This window comes from Pararge aegeria, chromosome 6 (assembly GCF_905163445.1).
Source record: "Pararge aegeria chromosome 6, ilParAegt1.1, whole genome shotgun sequence".
Lineage (NCBI taxonomy): Eukaryota > Metazoa > Arthropoda > Insecta > Lepidoptera > Nymphalidae > Pararge > Pararge aegeria.
In genome coordinates, this window is record NC_053185.1 from 11196024 (window position 1) to 11212400 (window position 16377).

Consider the following 16377-nt stretch of genomic DNA (forward strand, 5'->3'; position numbering starts at 1 on the left):
ATATTGCATTTTGCGTAATAAACTTTCTTTGTAAAGTAGCCGTTACGGCAAGTACACATATTATAAAATATAAATCAATGGGTACAGTACTATCAATTTACACATATAGCTATAGGACCTGTGTCTGTGCTTTTCTAAGAAGATCCATAGAGGATACAAACTCAAGTCTTATGCATTGACATTGACATTAAATAAATTTTGTTAGAATTGAAATTGAGATTGAGATCGAGCCTCCAAATCGAATGTCGGTGTTTTTTTTCAAAGGTGTTTTTATAAATAATATTATTTGTTCTTAATGTACAATTGATCGAATGCTCGCCAGTATTTATGATATTATCTTATGAACAATTGTCTTGATACTTCAATTTCATTAGCAAATTTAAATAATACTACGATGAATTCCCCAAAAGTTTGCGCTTCTCCTACTTATAAAAATCTTAGATTAAAACAGAATCCGTCACCAAAAGAACTAAAAGAAAAGTTAAGAAAGGTGAGTTTCAAGGTGAAATGAATAAGAAATACAAAAGTAATTTAGCTTTATTTTTGAATGTAATTTTTAACTTTTTTTAGGATTATAAAAATAAAGTTCAAAACTGTCGCAATATGCTGTTGAATAGATTTCGTGGTCCAGCAGGGGAAACAGATCTTCGGAGTACTCTTACAAACATTTACAATGACATATTCAAAGATTCTAGCAATGAAAAAACTGAGCTTCTATTAAATAGTGAAGAAACAAAAGTGTTGGAAGAAATAAAGCAAGAATTAATACAAGATGAACTTGATTGGTAATGCTATAGTTTACATTAAGTATAATATATAATTAGGTAAATTATTTTCTCAAGACTTTTTTACTACTGCTGGGTAAAGCAAAAAGTGTGTATTAGGATTTTGTGTAAAATAAGTTCTACCTAAAAGCCTGATCAATAACTTGCCATAATAGGAACAAGGGACCTCAAACTCTAATGACAGTTGCATGGAACAATGGTAGAGTTACAAACAGACAGACAAAAGTGCTTGTAGTGAAATCCTACTTCAAATAAATGAAATTTGTTTTTTTTATTTTAACCCAACACACATTGGAGCACTTTGGTGGTGTACCCTCTTCTATGGGAGATACCTGTGCCCAACAGTGCAACTTCAATTGCCTTTATTTTGTTTGCATTCTGGATTGATTTAAGTGTTTGTTTCAGGTGTCTTGAAGAATATGAAAAGGCTCAATTAGATGATATAGATTGGTCATTACTCCAAGATGAAAATGTTATTTGTCCTATATGCGAGAAAAATAATTTCAGTCTTAGTAATGAGATATTGTCATGCTCATTATGTGATATAAAAGTAATTACCAATAAATCATTAATAGACATAAAAAATAAAATTTTTGATAGTTTAGAAAATCATAGTAATGTGTGTAATACTACTGTACAGTTTTCAGCTGTTTGCGAGTTAAATGAGACCCACATTTACTTTATTTGTGAAACTTGTATGGATATGAAGTTACTTGTCTAATAATAATTAAAATATATTGAATGTCTTGTTATTTGTTTTTTTTATTATTTGTTTTATTTTCTATATCCATACATTTTTCAATTTGTTTTTTTTCTTCTCTGGGCATATTTAATAATTTTATGTTTTGTTCAGTTAACATTAACATGTTACCATGATTTATTCTTTTATAAGCCTGTTCTGTATCACTTTTTTATACTTACCTTGTTATTGAGAGCTTTAGACACAAAATGATGTTAAGAATATTTTGACTTACCTATTTATTCACCATATTTATTTTCTTCCAAAATAGTGACTATGCATGAAACCAATATAAAACAATAGCATAAAACAAAAACATTTTTTACTAAACAGAAAAGCATGATCATTGAAAGTATCAGATTTAGTTAAGTTCAGAGAAGTATACAAAACCTAAGCTATTTTGAAAAAAAAAAGATATTAGACAGTGTGTTAGCCAGGCCCATTCTAAAATAATAGAACGCCTATAGTAATTTTCTGTTTACTAATGGGAAATAAATTAGAACATACTTTCCTGGCTACATGTAAATCAAGTTGTTACTTAAGGCATCTGTATCTTTAAATTGTATTTCAGACAAGGCATAATTTCAAACTATATCTATTTAAGTTTATTTAAATTACAAGACAACCACCCTTTGTTCTTTGTGGAAATTTATTTAGTTTAGAGACTTGTGTATATCAGAATTGCCACTAATGTTTTTCTGAACAGTCTTTATAACATTGGTCTAATAAAAAAATAACTAATCATCTTTATTATCAAACATTCTTGTAAAAGGTACATGATTGGGATAATAAACAAATTATTTGACATAGCTGGCTCAATCAAATCATAGAAGATGCATTGATTCAACTGCCTCAATATGGTCTTGATATATCCTTAATCTTGATATTATCTGATTGTTTGTTTTATCTAGGCTATTATCAGTATTATAATTAGAAGACTTATAATAAATAATAAATAGAAAATTTAAAAATCTTCAAGTCAAGAAGTTGATGTCATTTAAGAACAAATCCTACAAAATATCTTTGCACAGATCGACGCAACTAGGTACAATTACAAGGCCAATTGCTATTCCAATCAGTTCACCATGTTGATTAAAGATTCTATGATGATTATTTTTAAAAAAATGTGATAGTTGATATAAAATGCTGTTATGAAAAATATATTAATGAAAATAAAATACATGATATTAGTTTTATAATAACACAATCTGATTAAAAGGAATGTTAATTATAATATTCATAATGGACTTTTTTTAAAGAGAGAGAGCAGAGCAGTGCAAATTATCCTTTACCTAATGTTACTTCATATGTAACTAGTAACACGAAAAATCCCTTTGATACATTGGGGTCAATGTCTTAACATTTTAATCTGCGTCTTGTTCCTACTAGTTAAGTATGAATTTAACCATCTCGGTTCTACCGTCCCATGTACCAGAGCCATAAAGCTCGGCTGTAATCACACATGATGGCCATAGTACAAGAATTGCTCATTCCTCCCTTTCGAGAATTCCTTCTATCTATCATACATGAACATCAAAGTAAAAAAGATCTTACTTTGATTTAAAACTCAATTTTGCTTACAATTCTTTAGATCGTGCTTTTGACGGAACATTGCAAAAACAAAGAGAAGTGCCGGATTTGCTACGAATGAAATTCATTTTACTTTTTCGTTACAGAGTTTGGTATGCGAAAACGAATTTTCGAAGCGAGTATCTTATACTGAGGTTGATAACTAAAACCGATTATTTTATTTAGTTTTGATATCAAGGTTACCAAATTTACCAATGATGGTACCTAATTATTATCTTTATAACCAGGTATGGTCAGTTTCATTTTTTAAGTTTAACTACTTTCCATGTTCTGAGAAGTGAGATTGCAGTCTATTTCTTGTGTTATAAATATTAACAAAAGAGGGCCATTAAATATAACAGGTTATTAAGTTAACAATGAATAAAAAAAATAAAACTAACTTAAAGGGGAAAAAAAGGTTTATTTGAACTAACTTACATTAAACCAAAAGTTATCGGCGGTTGAAACTGATTAAATTAAACTCCACAGTACAAAATAAAAATGACCTTTTAATTCAATTCATGAAGCATGGTAACAAGGTATATTGTAAATTATTATTATTATTATTCTTACTCTGTCATATAGTTGGGTTAGAACAATTTAATACACGTTTTAATTCCTACCAAAACATTAAACTAAACGGTAACTTGTATAAAATGTACATTATAATAATAGTTGTATAAAACAGTACCATTATTTTACGGACATAATAGATGGGCAGCATTTGTAGTTGAGTTTATCCTTTGTATAAAATGGTCAACTATATCAATTATTCTAGGCCTGTAAAGAAAATAAATTTATTACAATTTGTTTTCACGATTAGTTGGAAAAATTATTATTATAAAAAGGAGAAATTGTGGAAGTTGCTAGGAAAAATATATTCATATTTTGCCTTTCACAACGAGCGTGTTGTTTTGTTTATCCAAAAGCGCGCGTTGCCATATAACCATAAACCAATTCACATCCGTTTAACATTAATATAGCAATTCGAGAAGAAAATGCGGTCCCTCATCCGTCACTTAGGTATATAGGCAAGCCTTACAGATTACACAGACATTAGCATTTATTAGATAGTCACGCACGATTGTCTTCAGACTAAATTTTCATTTACTTAAATCATAGTGTTTGCTATTAAAAGTTTTCCAAATGAACTTAATAGTTAGAAAAATTATTATTATAAAAAGGAGAAATTGTGGAAGTTGCTAGAAAAATATATTCATATTTTGCCTTTCATAACGAGCGTGTTGTTTTGTTTATCAAAAAGCGCGCGTTGCCATATAACCATAAACCAATTCACATCCGTTTAACATTAATATAGCAATTCGAGAAGAAAATGCGGTCCCTCATCCGTCACTTAGGTATATAGGCAAGCCTTACAGATTACACAGACATTAGCATTTATTAGATAGTCACGCACGATTGTCTTCAGACTAAATTTTCATTTACTTTAATCATAGTGTTTGCTATTAGTTTTCCAAATGAACTTAACCCTGGTTACTTTAAAGGGCGAAGTCAGCCATTCTAATTTGTAACTATTTTGTATATTTAATATTAATATCTCATGTATTTATTTATTTAGTTTTTGATTATTACTGATTTGATAATTTTAATTATTCTGTTATATAATAGTGTAGATGGGTCATAGTTACCAAATAAAAAATTATTATTATTTAAAGTTCTCATAAAATAAAAATAAAGATTTTATTTCTCATCTATATTTATCACAATTATAAGTTTTACATTGATTTTTGATTCCACATAAAATGCAAGTAACTCCCACTTTTTAAGTATTTTGTTCAGACATAAGGATAATCATTTACGTAGTACATGCATTTTATCTTTTTCACGTCAGATTTTTAAATCTCTTCACGTATGTATTTTGTAATAAACATATTCATTGATTAGTTTAGTCATTTTTTTTTACACATGACTTAAGTATTTATTATCGTTACTATTATTTTATTTTATTGTTTGTCGTTTGTGGATGACTCCCGTAAGGGTACAGGCTTCTCTGGAGCATTCCAGGATCCTCGTTGCGAGACTTTCTATAACCAGTCTGTGCCTGCTATATTATAGACGACGGGTGCTCATTAGGATTTAGATCTGCCTCTTTTTCTTTTCCCTATAGGGACCCATCCATGTTGTTACTTTAGTAGTCCACCAGTTTTTTAGTTTCAGAGCGTGTAACAAAAAGTCTTTACTATCTGATTAATTTATTATGAACTCCAAAATTGTATAGCTTTCGCTTGGAGCTAGGGTCGTTCGGAGGAACTCAACATCGAGGTTGGAACATTATAATTACTATGGTGGTATTCAAGCACTAAGCTGTCGTTTTCGGTCATAAAATACTTACTATATAGGTAAACCTTGTACATCCATGAGGTCTTCCTGTTGAGGGTGCGCGTGCGCGTGCCCGGCGGAGGGCAGCGCGAACGCGCTGTGGTGGTGCGGGCGAGGACGTCGCGGAGAGCGGGCCGTGATCACGCGCGGCTTGTGGATTTCGTCCATTACTGAAGGCGCAACGTACGTGAAGCCCTGAGTACAACAGTAAATACCAGAATTTTGCTTAAACTCAAAATATTTATAAACTCTTTTAAATCGCGTTATGACATTGCCTGCAGCCCAGATTGCCTTGCGGGTTGAACTTTTTTATTGGTGTTCGAAACTGCGTTCACGTAGAAGACAGGCAGTCAGTATGAAGACAGGCACCGGATACCAAACAATGACCTCCGGTCTCCATGAATTGCAAGTTTGCCTGTTGGTAGCCAATTTAAAGGGAAGTTCGTCACCCGTCACAACAAATACCAGGCCTGAGACTGCACGATCAGGCTGCCGACGACGATAGGACCCGTCCTACACTGGGACTGTCAAAACCTTGGCAAGAGTGTGGTGAATATGTGAATAATATATAACATCCCATACTCACGCCTAGGTATAGGTTCGTCGAGGGACACACTTTTGGTGGGGGTACGTCCCACATGGATAAAATATATACACAAATCTGATGAGTTGGCTATTCAAGCGCTATTTGATACGAATATACACAACGATAAATACCTGGAACATTAAGTTGGCACTTTCACTAAGTGTTGATTCGTCTGGTGAATCAATTGGTGTTTGTAGAGTAAATCTTGTGTCAAATTGGGATACATCATCGTCGCTTGTCTAAAAATAAACCATATTTTATAAATCGCAATGTAACTCAATATCATAAAAAAGCAAGACATCTCAAAGAAAATCTTATAGGCAGATTAACTAAATGTGTGATCAAATTCAAAAATATCTAAAACTATCAGCGACCGTTATGGGCCTGAATTGTCTATATCGGTAATTAACATTTTATGCAAGGCGTGTATTTAATATTCATTAGTCTGAAACATTTACCAATCGTGGTTTAATAGGAGGTTCCAATCGACGTGCGAAGACATCGTCCCAATGGACATGCTTAAAGAAGGAATGTCCGCGGACCGCCGCAGCGCCTGCGGCACCCAGACGTTGAGTTTCGGAACGCTTCATCAGACGTCGTATCAGTTCTCGAGCATCGTGAGTAAGGTAGGCCGGCAACATTAGTTTACCTTTTAGTATTTTCTCAATTGTTTTTGTACGATTATCTCCAGTAAATGGTGGCTAAAAAATATAAAATAAGAATAATGCAGTCATTAATCATATAAAAGAGGGTTTGCCCACGAGGGGCAGACGGTTTGGTGATCGCAGCAGTTGGCAGTAGTAGCACAGAGTACTCCGTTATATTTCCTAAGATGCCTCGTACGACACCCGCCGATAGAGGGGAAATATAAATCGAGTTATCTAAATAATTATCGGGCTAATCGAATGCCGGATTCGGCTTTCCATACTCAGTAACTTCAAAAAAAATTAAATTTATGCAACTGGTTTAAATGCTCAAATCATCCACACTTCTTCAGTAAGCTCTCCTTGCATTTTTACAAAATACAAAATAGAAAAACAGAAATTTGCAACTGTAAAACGAATTATATAGGGTTCACTTTACTTTGGCGTTACAGTGATTCAAAAATTCAAAAATCAAAAAAAAATCAAAATTCATTTATTTCAAGTAGGCCTAATACAAGCACTTTTGAAACGTCAAGTCTGTCCGTGTGTAGTGACTCTACCACCGGTTCGGAAGGCAGATTCTACCGAGAAGAAGCCGGCAAGAAACTCAGCAGTTGCTCTTTTCCAACATCAAAAATTTACATTTTACATTTTAACATTCATTTTTCTATCTTGTGAGAGATGAAAGCGGAGGCGGATGCTTCCAAGCAACCTTGTCATTAAGAAACTCATCAATTGTATAATAACCTCGCTGTAATAAATGTGTTTTAACACATTCTTTAAACTTATGCATTTTGTTTATAAAGACTAATATGTTGTCTTACAAATACTATATTGTTATAAATATATTGTGAGGCTACCGTAAGTATACCAATTTCTTAAAATTTTTCACGAAGGGATTCACGTGACTTAAGTTTATATATTGACCGTACAGCTCTTTTCTGCAATATGAATATAGTTTCAATATCAGCAGCTTTGCCCCATAATAAGATCCCGTAAGACATCACACTATGAAAGTACGCGAAGTAAAGTCTTGCTGTTTCTAAGTCAGTAATCTGTCTAATTTTCCTGACGGCGTAGGCAGCCGAGCTTAGTTTACCTGCTAGTGTATCTATATGGGTACCCCACTGAAGCTTACAATCCAAGGTCATGCCCAGAAAAACTGTGGAATCTTCCATTTTTAGTGATTCTCCATTTATTATTAGATTTTTATTAACTTTCTTTACATTTGGTAAAATAAATTCCACACTACACCACACAATTAGTTTTTTTTGCATTTAAAAGTAAATTATTGACAGTAAACCAGTGCGACACATGCGACATAGCACGGCTTACATCAGAGTTGTCTCTACCTCTATCAGTTTTAAAAATTAGAGATGTATCATCTGCAAACAGTACAATGCAGTACAATGTCACAGGTTTCACTGACATGGTGTGGTAGATCATTTATATAATCATCAATCTAAATCACCAATACTAAAACACCAATCCACAAATGCGAGCATGCAAAACGTGGACTAAGTAGACTTTAAACAAATTGTTAGGTCTAAAAGTAGTGCTATCCTTTTTACAATGTTCCCAGTGTAAAAGGACAGTACAACATATAGACCTATCTAACTAAGTGAAAAAAAAACCAAAGGAGTTGGCTGCAAAATATGTCTCCTAATATCTTTTTATCGGAATGTAACCTTTCATGACGAGAATTTGAAATAGTATAGATTATCTAATAACTACATGAAAATAGATATCGCCAAAAACTTAAAACATACCTGGCCAATCAACATGTCGTACATCAATGCTCCCAGGCTCCACCAATCTACTGCTTTACCATGACCACTTCGGGTCAAAATTTCTGGAGCCCTTTTAAAAAAAAGTCAAGAGTTATTAATAATACAATATGCATTTAAGCTTAAAAGTCTCCACAGAAAATAAAATTGTTTATTAAAAACATCTTTAGCTTTCTAAACCATCCAGTTGAAAATATTAGGTGGTAGTTAGTAAAAATAATTATAAACATAAATAGGTAGTTAAATAATTAAAGAAAATCATACTTACATATACTCAATGGTTCCACAAAATGTGTGTGTGACAATACCTTCCTGAATGTGTTCCTTACATAGCCCAAAGTCTGTTAATTTAACATGTCCTTGTGCATCTAGTAAGACATTTTCAGGTTTAAGATCTCGATAAATTATGCCTAAACTATGTAAATGCTCCAATGCCAAAATTATTTCTGACAAGTAGAAGCTGAAACAATCAAAATAATCTTATTTATGATTGGATTAATCTCATCAACCCTTAATACTGATTAATTAATGCATTAACCAATAACTTATTAATCATAACCAATTAATAATGTTTATTTTGTTATTTATATTTCAAGGAGGCCTGTCAACCTGTAGATCTGAAAATTGTGCTATCCTTTCCACAGCCAACCATTAATGGATAGCTCCACAATTAACTTCAGTTTAAACAGCTTAATTAGAACTAATAAGCTTGAATATACTCACCATGCTGTGTCCTCAAGAAAAATACCTTCTCTTTCAAGGTGCATAAATAACTCGCCACCACTTAAATATTCTAAAATTAAATATAATTTACCACCAGTTTGAAAAGCATATACTAATTCAACTATGAATGGATGCTGAAAACAGAAATAAAAGAGTCTTAGCATGATAAAGTAAAGTAAAAAGCTTATTATAAAGTTGTATTATTCTTTGTGATGTAATAATTGCAGGTTACTTTTGTACTGTCAAGTATAAAGTAACTGCACTGATTACATATTTATTAAAATTACTTATCAATCACAATAATTTACCTTAACTGCTTCCAAAATATTTCTTTCAGCTTTCGTATGAGCAGTATCTTTTTGATTGCGAACAATGGAAGCTTTTTTTAGAACCTTCATTGCAAAATGCGCACCCGCATCTTGACCAGTAATCTTACGAACTTGGAACACTTTTCCATATCCACCTTTACCTAAAACTTTTCTCAGTTCAAAATCTTGGGGGCCAAGTCTTTTGCACTGACCTGGATTAACATTATCCTCAGATAGCTGTATGGTCTCAGAACCTTCAGACCTAAAATCAATTTAATCATTAATTTAATCATAAGAGTATAAAAGTATTTGGGTAGTGTAATTGCAAACTCAAGTAATTTTTTTTTATTTGTTAAGATTATACTACAATTATAGTATGTATTGCCCTTCAATGATGGCAGAGTTAGAACCCTTGCCCAAAAGGGCATTATAAACTCTTTGGGCCTAGTTATTGTCACATGCAAAAAAGTATTTCTTTCCCAAAATGAAATGGAATTAAAGCAGGAATGTTATTACTTTGTAAGACTAAGCAAAATTAGATAGATATCCAAAAGTCTGACCATTGCTTTGTTTAGATAGCTATCTAACAGTTTATGTACAGACAGTTACCCAATTCTAATTCTCTCTTAAATTAACAACATAAAATCTCTTTCCTATCTGTAATTGATTGATAGGATAGTTTTCCAAAATTATTTGATAGTCAGAAAAAAATCATGTCTATAACCTTATCTGAAACCGGTAAAAAATTATTCATGTATCCATATGTAGATTTGATATTAAATTATATCAAAAATAGACAATGCTATACTTACTCTACAATATTATGCACATGAAGTTCAGGATCATAATCAACCTGTCAAAAAAATTTATTCATTATAGTTAAACTTAACTAATAAGTTTAAAAGACAATTAAATATGTGAGGGTAACCAGGCTAAGGAACCAACTATCTTGTGCTCTATTGTTGGCTGGCCATCTCACATTGGTAGGCTAATTTGCAAACTAAGTTATAATTTTCATGTGTCATATAGTCACTGTATAATGTATAATCACAATGTGTTTCTACACATTGTAAGATGATACTAATTATATTACCAAGCTTTTTTATCATTTAAGTAATATTTTATGTTTTAATAAATAAAGTATTAGTAAAAACTTTCAAGTTATTGTAGGGCACACCAAGATGTCATTAAGAAATTCATTTGATTAAAAAAAAAGTATACAATTGCCTTTAAATTAAATTTTTAGTATCTCAATAATACAAATTGCACTTACATTATGTAAAATTAATGATATTGTTTAAAATTTAAATGTTATATGTTCAATATGGTAATAAGGTTTACTTCAATGGCTTCATAAATTCTAATCTCAGCCGAAATCTTAGCCGATAGTACTAAATTAAAAAAAAAAACATTATTGTGTTTTCAAAAAATTGGTGATTAAGGTGAGTCAATAGCACAAAATGTTATATTTATCAAGGACCTACATAGAACTTTACCCTTGAGTTTATCTACGCAAATTATAGGTTAGGTAACAGAAAAGGTGTTTGTGTTTAAGGGCGAAAATTAAAATAAATACAAACATCGTCTATTTCTATGATGTCGTCTTCATCAGAATCTCCAACTGTAACTGTATCCACATCTAAATCTAAATCGAAAACACCTGCCATATACGATGACATTTCAATATAATCACATTAGCAAATGCACTTTATTTTATCTAAACAAAAAAAATATTAACTATGATATTATCGACAAGACTACTTTTTAATATTTAAAGTTTATCGAACTTCATTCGTAAATATTAAGACATTTTTTTCTACACCAGGATCAAACAAATCAAACACACAGCAATGCTGCCACAGATTAAAACATAACATTCTATTTACTAAAGCACGCGTCAAAAAGTGCTACCACACCTTTAGGTGCTTTTCCTTAGGACCAATATACCAAGCCTGTAACATGGGCATGCAGGGCCACCCTTACCTTGAGTTCTACAGTATACTTTCAATATAAGCTTCAAGCTAACAAAATATGTACAACGTGAACAAACGATGCTTGAGTTTGAATGATGCTATGATTAACAAAGTGAGAAAAGATATTCTATTCTGACGGAACTAAACTGCAGGGAAAACTCATTATACAGGAACTTATAAAAGTTAAGGGTTGAAATAAGTAAAAAAATAATTAAAAGATTGTATGCGTATATAAGTCTGCCATATTTTTAAAATAACGGACAATACAATAATAATTAGTTTTTTTTAACTCCCATACCAACGTCCAACGGGTGTTGGGTATGGTAGGTAAATTCTAAATAAAAATAATACTATAAGTCTTTCTCTAAGATCTACCTTATCGAGTTTCTATATCTTAGGTTTTACGTTAATAAACGGCAAAAACGTAATTTGAAATCCTTGATAGTTGATTTACAAACACAATGTTTAAACGTCACTTTATTTTATGACAGATTTTCCGTTTTTGATGTCGAGGGTGTAAACATTTGTAATATAAATGTAAAACAATAAAAAAGTAAATTTGTTACTTTTGTATCTTTTTTAAACTGCTGCACTGTTTAATTATAAATCTGAAAATAACGTTTATTTGTTAAAATGCCACTTTCTTCTATGTTCTTATAAACGAAATCATTCAATGGCTAGTGACAGCGACAAAAGTTTGAGTAATCACAACTTGGATGGCTCCCTAAAAAGCAATAAGAAACAAAATAGCAGTGGAAATATCGGTAAGTTAAGTTGATTACAATAATTAATTGACTTGTGATTTTTAAAGATAATATAATGTATAACCTTATATCAAACTTAAACTGTTACCTCAGCTCTAAAATGTTCTTTTAAAATACTAAATTGTATGTTTTCTCTTACAATTTAGGTTTACTTACTAATCACATGACACAATAATTGTTTTATGTTAAAATAATTCCATTTGTTTTTTTTTAAATGCATTAAGTTCTATTTAGAATTCACTCTGAAGGTATGAGATGAGTTTTCCCTTAATAGCTGTGTTTGTGTAATGTTTTTAAAACATTAATTATTAACAACCTACAGATAATAAAGGAAAATGGAGTTGTTAAATCATTGAGCCCTAAATTAATAACTTAATTGGATGAAGCTATGATTTTAAAGAAGTTCTGGTGTTTTCTTTTTCTTTTCCAATTTTGGAAATAAAATAAACTATTTTTATTTTATTCATAATTAATTGGTCAACTAGAGTAGAACTCCTTCCTAACGACTTCCACTTTGTGGTTACTTCATAAATTTATCCCTTTTTATCTGTATGTGTAATCCAGTTCATACACAAGTTAACTCTTGGTTTATACCTAACCATTTTTATAAGGAAACTTTGGTAGTCTTCATACTAGTCATAATAAGATAATATTTTTAATTTTAAATAAACATTTAATCAATAGAAATTTTTCAAATGAGTCACTATATAGACTGGGTAGATAGATGTCTATTAGTAAATTTGTTTGTTATCTGTCTGTTTTTATCCATTATTTTGACTTTGTAAGTCAAAAAGACTTACAAGTGTTTTGGAATAAGAGATTCATTTTACTATATATGTTGCAGTGTATTTTTTGTATAAGTATGGTAAAATATATTCTAAAATCCTATCTGGCATATAGCAAAAACCCTGAAGTAGTTGGTAAAAAAACAACTTTGGTGATTTTTTTTATATTTTACTGAAAATAGTCATTTGGAAGATAGAATGGATGGACATGGGATGGTTTATGATAGAGAAGTTATTAACAAAAACAATTACTTAACAAACTAATAATTGATAAAATGTACATAAAATGGCATAAGGCAAAACTCCAATTAATAAAAAGTTACTTCTTTATAATTCTTTATTGACAGATAAAATACTATAGATTGGGTACTTATGTTGATTTTTATTACACATACAACACCTAGAATGTTAAGCTCCTGTTACATCATTTATCAGAATCTAAATGACTAAACTCTGGGAAATCTCCAAAAAATGGTCATAGAGTCCTTAAACAAAGATGGTTAGTACTATAATCATATCACATTGTTTCAATAGTGTTTGTAAGTGATTATAATACTATTGTTATTTATTTCTGATAATTTCAAAAGTCAGGCATATTCATATACATTTCTTAGGTGACCATGTAACTAAAAGATACCCAGTTATACCCAGTCCTTGTGATCTGCTAGTTTGTTATACACAAAATGTCAGCCTTTAAACTATAATTTTGGTGATCCGTTAGTGAAAACTTGATTAAAAACTGTTAAACAGACACAAAGTGAAATTGTGACTAGAAGGAAATATGATGTTAGCATAACACTACTTGTAAATAAAAATATATGATGGCAAATAAGACAATCTTCATTCATTATAACAAGTAACAATTTAAATAATAATGTTTTATTTGGCCCTGTTCACATTAGAGTTTACACATGTAAGTGATTATTATCGGGACTGATGGCTTAAACAAGATCTTAAAGTCTTAAAGGGTTGATAGATAATTGTTTGGGTTGAAAAAATTCTGATAGCAAACTCCAGATAGGCTGTCAGAATTTTTTAACAGACAAACTCAGTACAGTAACATTTTGTGGCTCAACCGAAAGTATTATAAACTACTATAATTTGGACCGCAAACTTCTTTCGTTTTTAAAGTTTTCGTAAATTCGGTCATGTGATTGTGACAGTGCAAAATGACTACGAAAAAATCAGTTGTCAAATGTCAATGTCAATTTGACATTGTCAAATGAAGTTCTTCCTGAAAACAAAATCAAAATCAAAATACATTTTAAGAGGTTGAAACCTCAAGTTGTATAAAAAATTGATAGAGTATATACTAGCATGGTCCACGATGAATTTGGCGCTAGATGAAAGTACACAAGAGAGACTGCCTCAAATACTTGAAGATATTTTAAAAAGAACATTAATCGGCGAGAAATCTAATAAATTAAAAGAAACAGATATATTTCTTATTTTGGTTGTTGTTTTGCTATCGGAAAATGGTTTTTTATTAATGAAAAACCATAATACAAAAGATTCACAATGTTTGCAACATATTGATAACACAAATTTGTCTACATGGAAAATATCTACTGGGGTGCATGAAATATCATTTGTATTGAGTGGTTATAGTGACATTATAATTAAATTAGTGTTATGTGCTCTTGGACGTACTAGTCTAATAAATGTGGTTATTAGTGATTTGAATCCTGAAGTTTATTCAGTAGGTTTTCTTGTAAATCATTATATTGTGGATCCAGAGGCTTCGACTATCCCAATGATGTTCCACAACTTGAAACATCTATCTGACACATTTAAAAATAAAATAATAACCCCAGTTAAAAGCACAATATTGAATTATTATGGCTTTTCTGGTGCAAGTTTGAAGGGTTTGCCTGAAGAGCTAATGTTCAATTTATTGTTATTATTGCCAGTTTCTGACATTATTAATGTTGCAAAAACATGTAAAAAATTCTTTATATTATTAAATAATGAAAGTTTTTGGCATAAGTTATTTTTGAGAGATTTTCCACATAAAGTTGGTACAGCAGGCAGTCTAGAATGGAAAATATCTTATAGAATTGTGTATATTGCACATCAAGAATCTGTACGTCGAGTCAGGAATTTGAGGAGCTCAATGATGGACTTAAGGGATCGTTATGATTATACATCATCATATCCGATCATGGATATCATATTATAATAATATTAAAATTGAGCTGTTATGTATGATTTCTTTACTTTTTATACATAATATTTGTAACTGTGGTGCTTCTATTTCACCTTTTATAATCAACTAATCATTCAATCTCACATAACAAAAGGTTGTTAATTTTAAGCAATAAGTTTTCCTAAATACTCGAAGTAACTTCTTTGAAACAGCGATGTAAAACAGTGTGAAGTATAAAGGTTATTAAATTGGATTTAGCAAAAGTAATGATATTTTATTTATTTAACATATAGTTGACTTTGACCCTTAACATGAGCTCCGTAGAAAATGCCAATGGTTCACAGATTTGTATGGTGGTTTTTAAATATGCATTGTTTATGTCTTGTAGTCATTAAAAAAAAAAAAGATAGGCTCTTTGCTAACATACTGCAATTTTTTTTTGTTTATCAGGCTTTTTATTATAATTTTAGTAACCTGTGGTTCTATCACTACTCCCAGAATATAATATAATATCAAATATAATTGAACTATAAATCATAGGAATCCAAATTAATATAATTAAATCCATTTTTAATAGGTGACAGTGGAGACAAAAATATTCTTGGCCAACAGCAGTCTCTTGTCAAGGTTGGACGGCATTTGTCACTACCATTTGATTCTGCAGCTACTAATGGTGACATAAGTAAGTGTATTTCAGAAACAAATAACTAGTCAGTATAAACAAATGCTCTTCAGAACTCTTTAGATATTAACAATGCATAATTAATTTTACTTTCAATTTGAAATTTACACATTTTATACAAGTATGCTTTCTAACCATAGAGGTTATATTGAAATACTTATTGCCACAGTGTATGGAAATGATAAATATATTTTTATTTTTAAACAACATGGAATGAGAGAAGAGACAATCCTCACCCAGAAGTTGCTTTGGAGCTGAAAAGTGATTAAGTTTTCTGCTATGATGCCCTGTATTAGCCGATTAGGAGTTTGGGTTATTATAAATGCCATATCCCTAATAGTTCGGCCTGCTACCTTCTATGACATCATTATTTACTACCGGGTAGAATTGCAGTCAAGGGCTAACATGTAGTGGAATGAAACAACCACTGGTACAAGACTGGTGATTATGGTGGTGTCTTTTTTCTGACTTTATCTGTCTTTCCGGTTTTGCATCTACTTTTTCGCATTTCTGACACCAAGCGTACATGTGCTACACAATATGTCC

General features: G+C 31.0%; 4 protein-coding genes across 8 annotated transcripts in view; 3 read left to right on the top strand and 1 right to left on the bottom strand.

Annotated features, from left to right (window-relative positions):
* Positions 1 to 226: 226 nt before the first annotated feature.
* On the top strand, positions 227 to 2329 carry LOC120624390 (RPA-interacting protein-like). Its single transcript, XM_039890901.1, has 3 exons — positions 227 to 490; positions 571 to 785; positions 1191 to 2329. The coding sequence occupies exons 1-3, from the start codon at positions 341 to 343 to the stop codon at positions 1504 to 1506; spliced, it is 681 nt and encodes a 226-aa protein (XP_039746835.1). The 5' UTR covers positions 227 to 340; the 3' UTR covers positions 1507 to 2329.
* A 1253-nt stretch (positions 2330 to 3582) lies between these two features.
* On the bottom strand, positions 3583 to 11346 carry LOC120624389 (ribosomal protein S6 kinase beta-2). The gene is made up of 10 exons (XM_039890900.1): positions 11062 to 11346; positions 10294 to 10334; positions 9482 to 9743; positions 9174 to 9307; positions 8719 to 8910; positions 8433 to 8523; positions 6478 to 6720; positions 6151 to 6258; positions 5447 to 5628; positions 3583 to 3873 (listed from the first exon to the last, which is right to left on the bottom strand). Coding segments are annotated over exons 1-10 (1353 nt in total). The 5' UTR covers positions 11161 to 11346; the 3' UTR covers positions 3583 to 3872.
* Positions 11347 to 11976: 630 nt separating this feature from the next.
* LOC120624210 (phosphatase and actin regulator 4B) overlaps positions 11977 to 16377 on the top strand; it is a 74817-nt gene continuing 70416 nt past the window's right edge. For all 5 annotated transcript variants that reach the window (XM_039890613.1, XM_039890616.1, XM_039890617.1 and 2 more), the window contains exons 1-2: positions 11977 to 12218; positions 15727 to 15831. In XM_039890613.1, coding sequence (XP_039746547.1) covers positions 12128 to 12218; positions 15727 to 15831 — 196 coding nt within the window. In that variant the 5' untranslated portion in view covers positions 11977 to 12127. The remainder of the gene's footprint in view (positions 12219 to 15726; positions 15832 to 16377) is intronic.
* LOC120624211 (F-box only protein 7-like) lies at positions 14235 to 15412 on the top strand. Its single transcript, XM_039890623.1, has one exon. It carries the CDS (start codon positions 14331 to 14333, stop codon positions 15180 to 15182), a length of 852 nt encoding a protein of 283 aa, XP_039746557.1. The 5' UTR covers positions 14235 to 14330; the 3' UTR covers positions 15183 to 15412.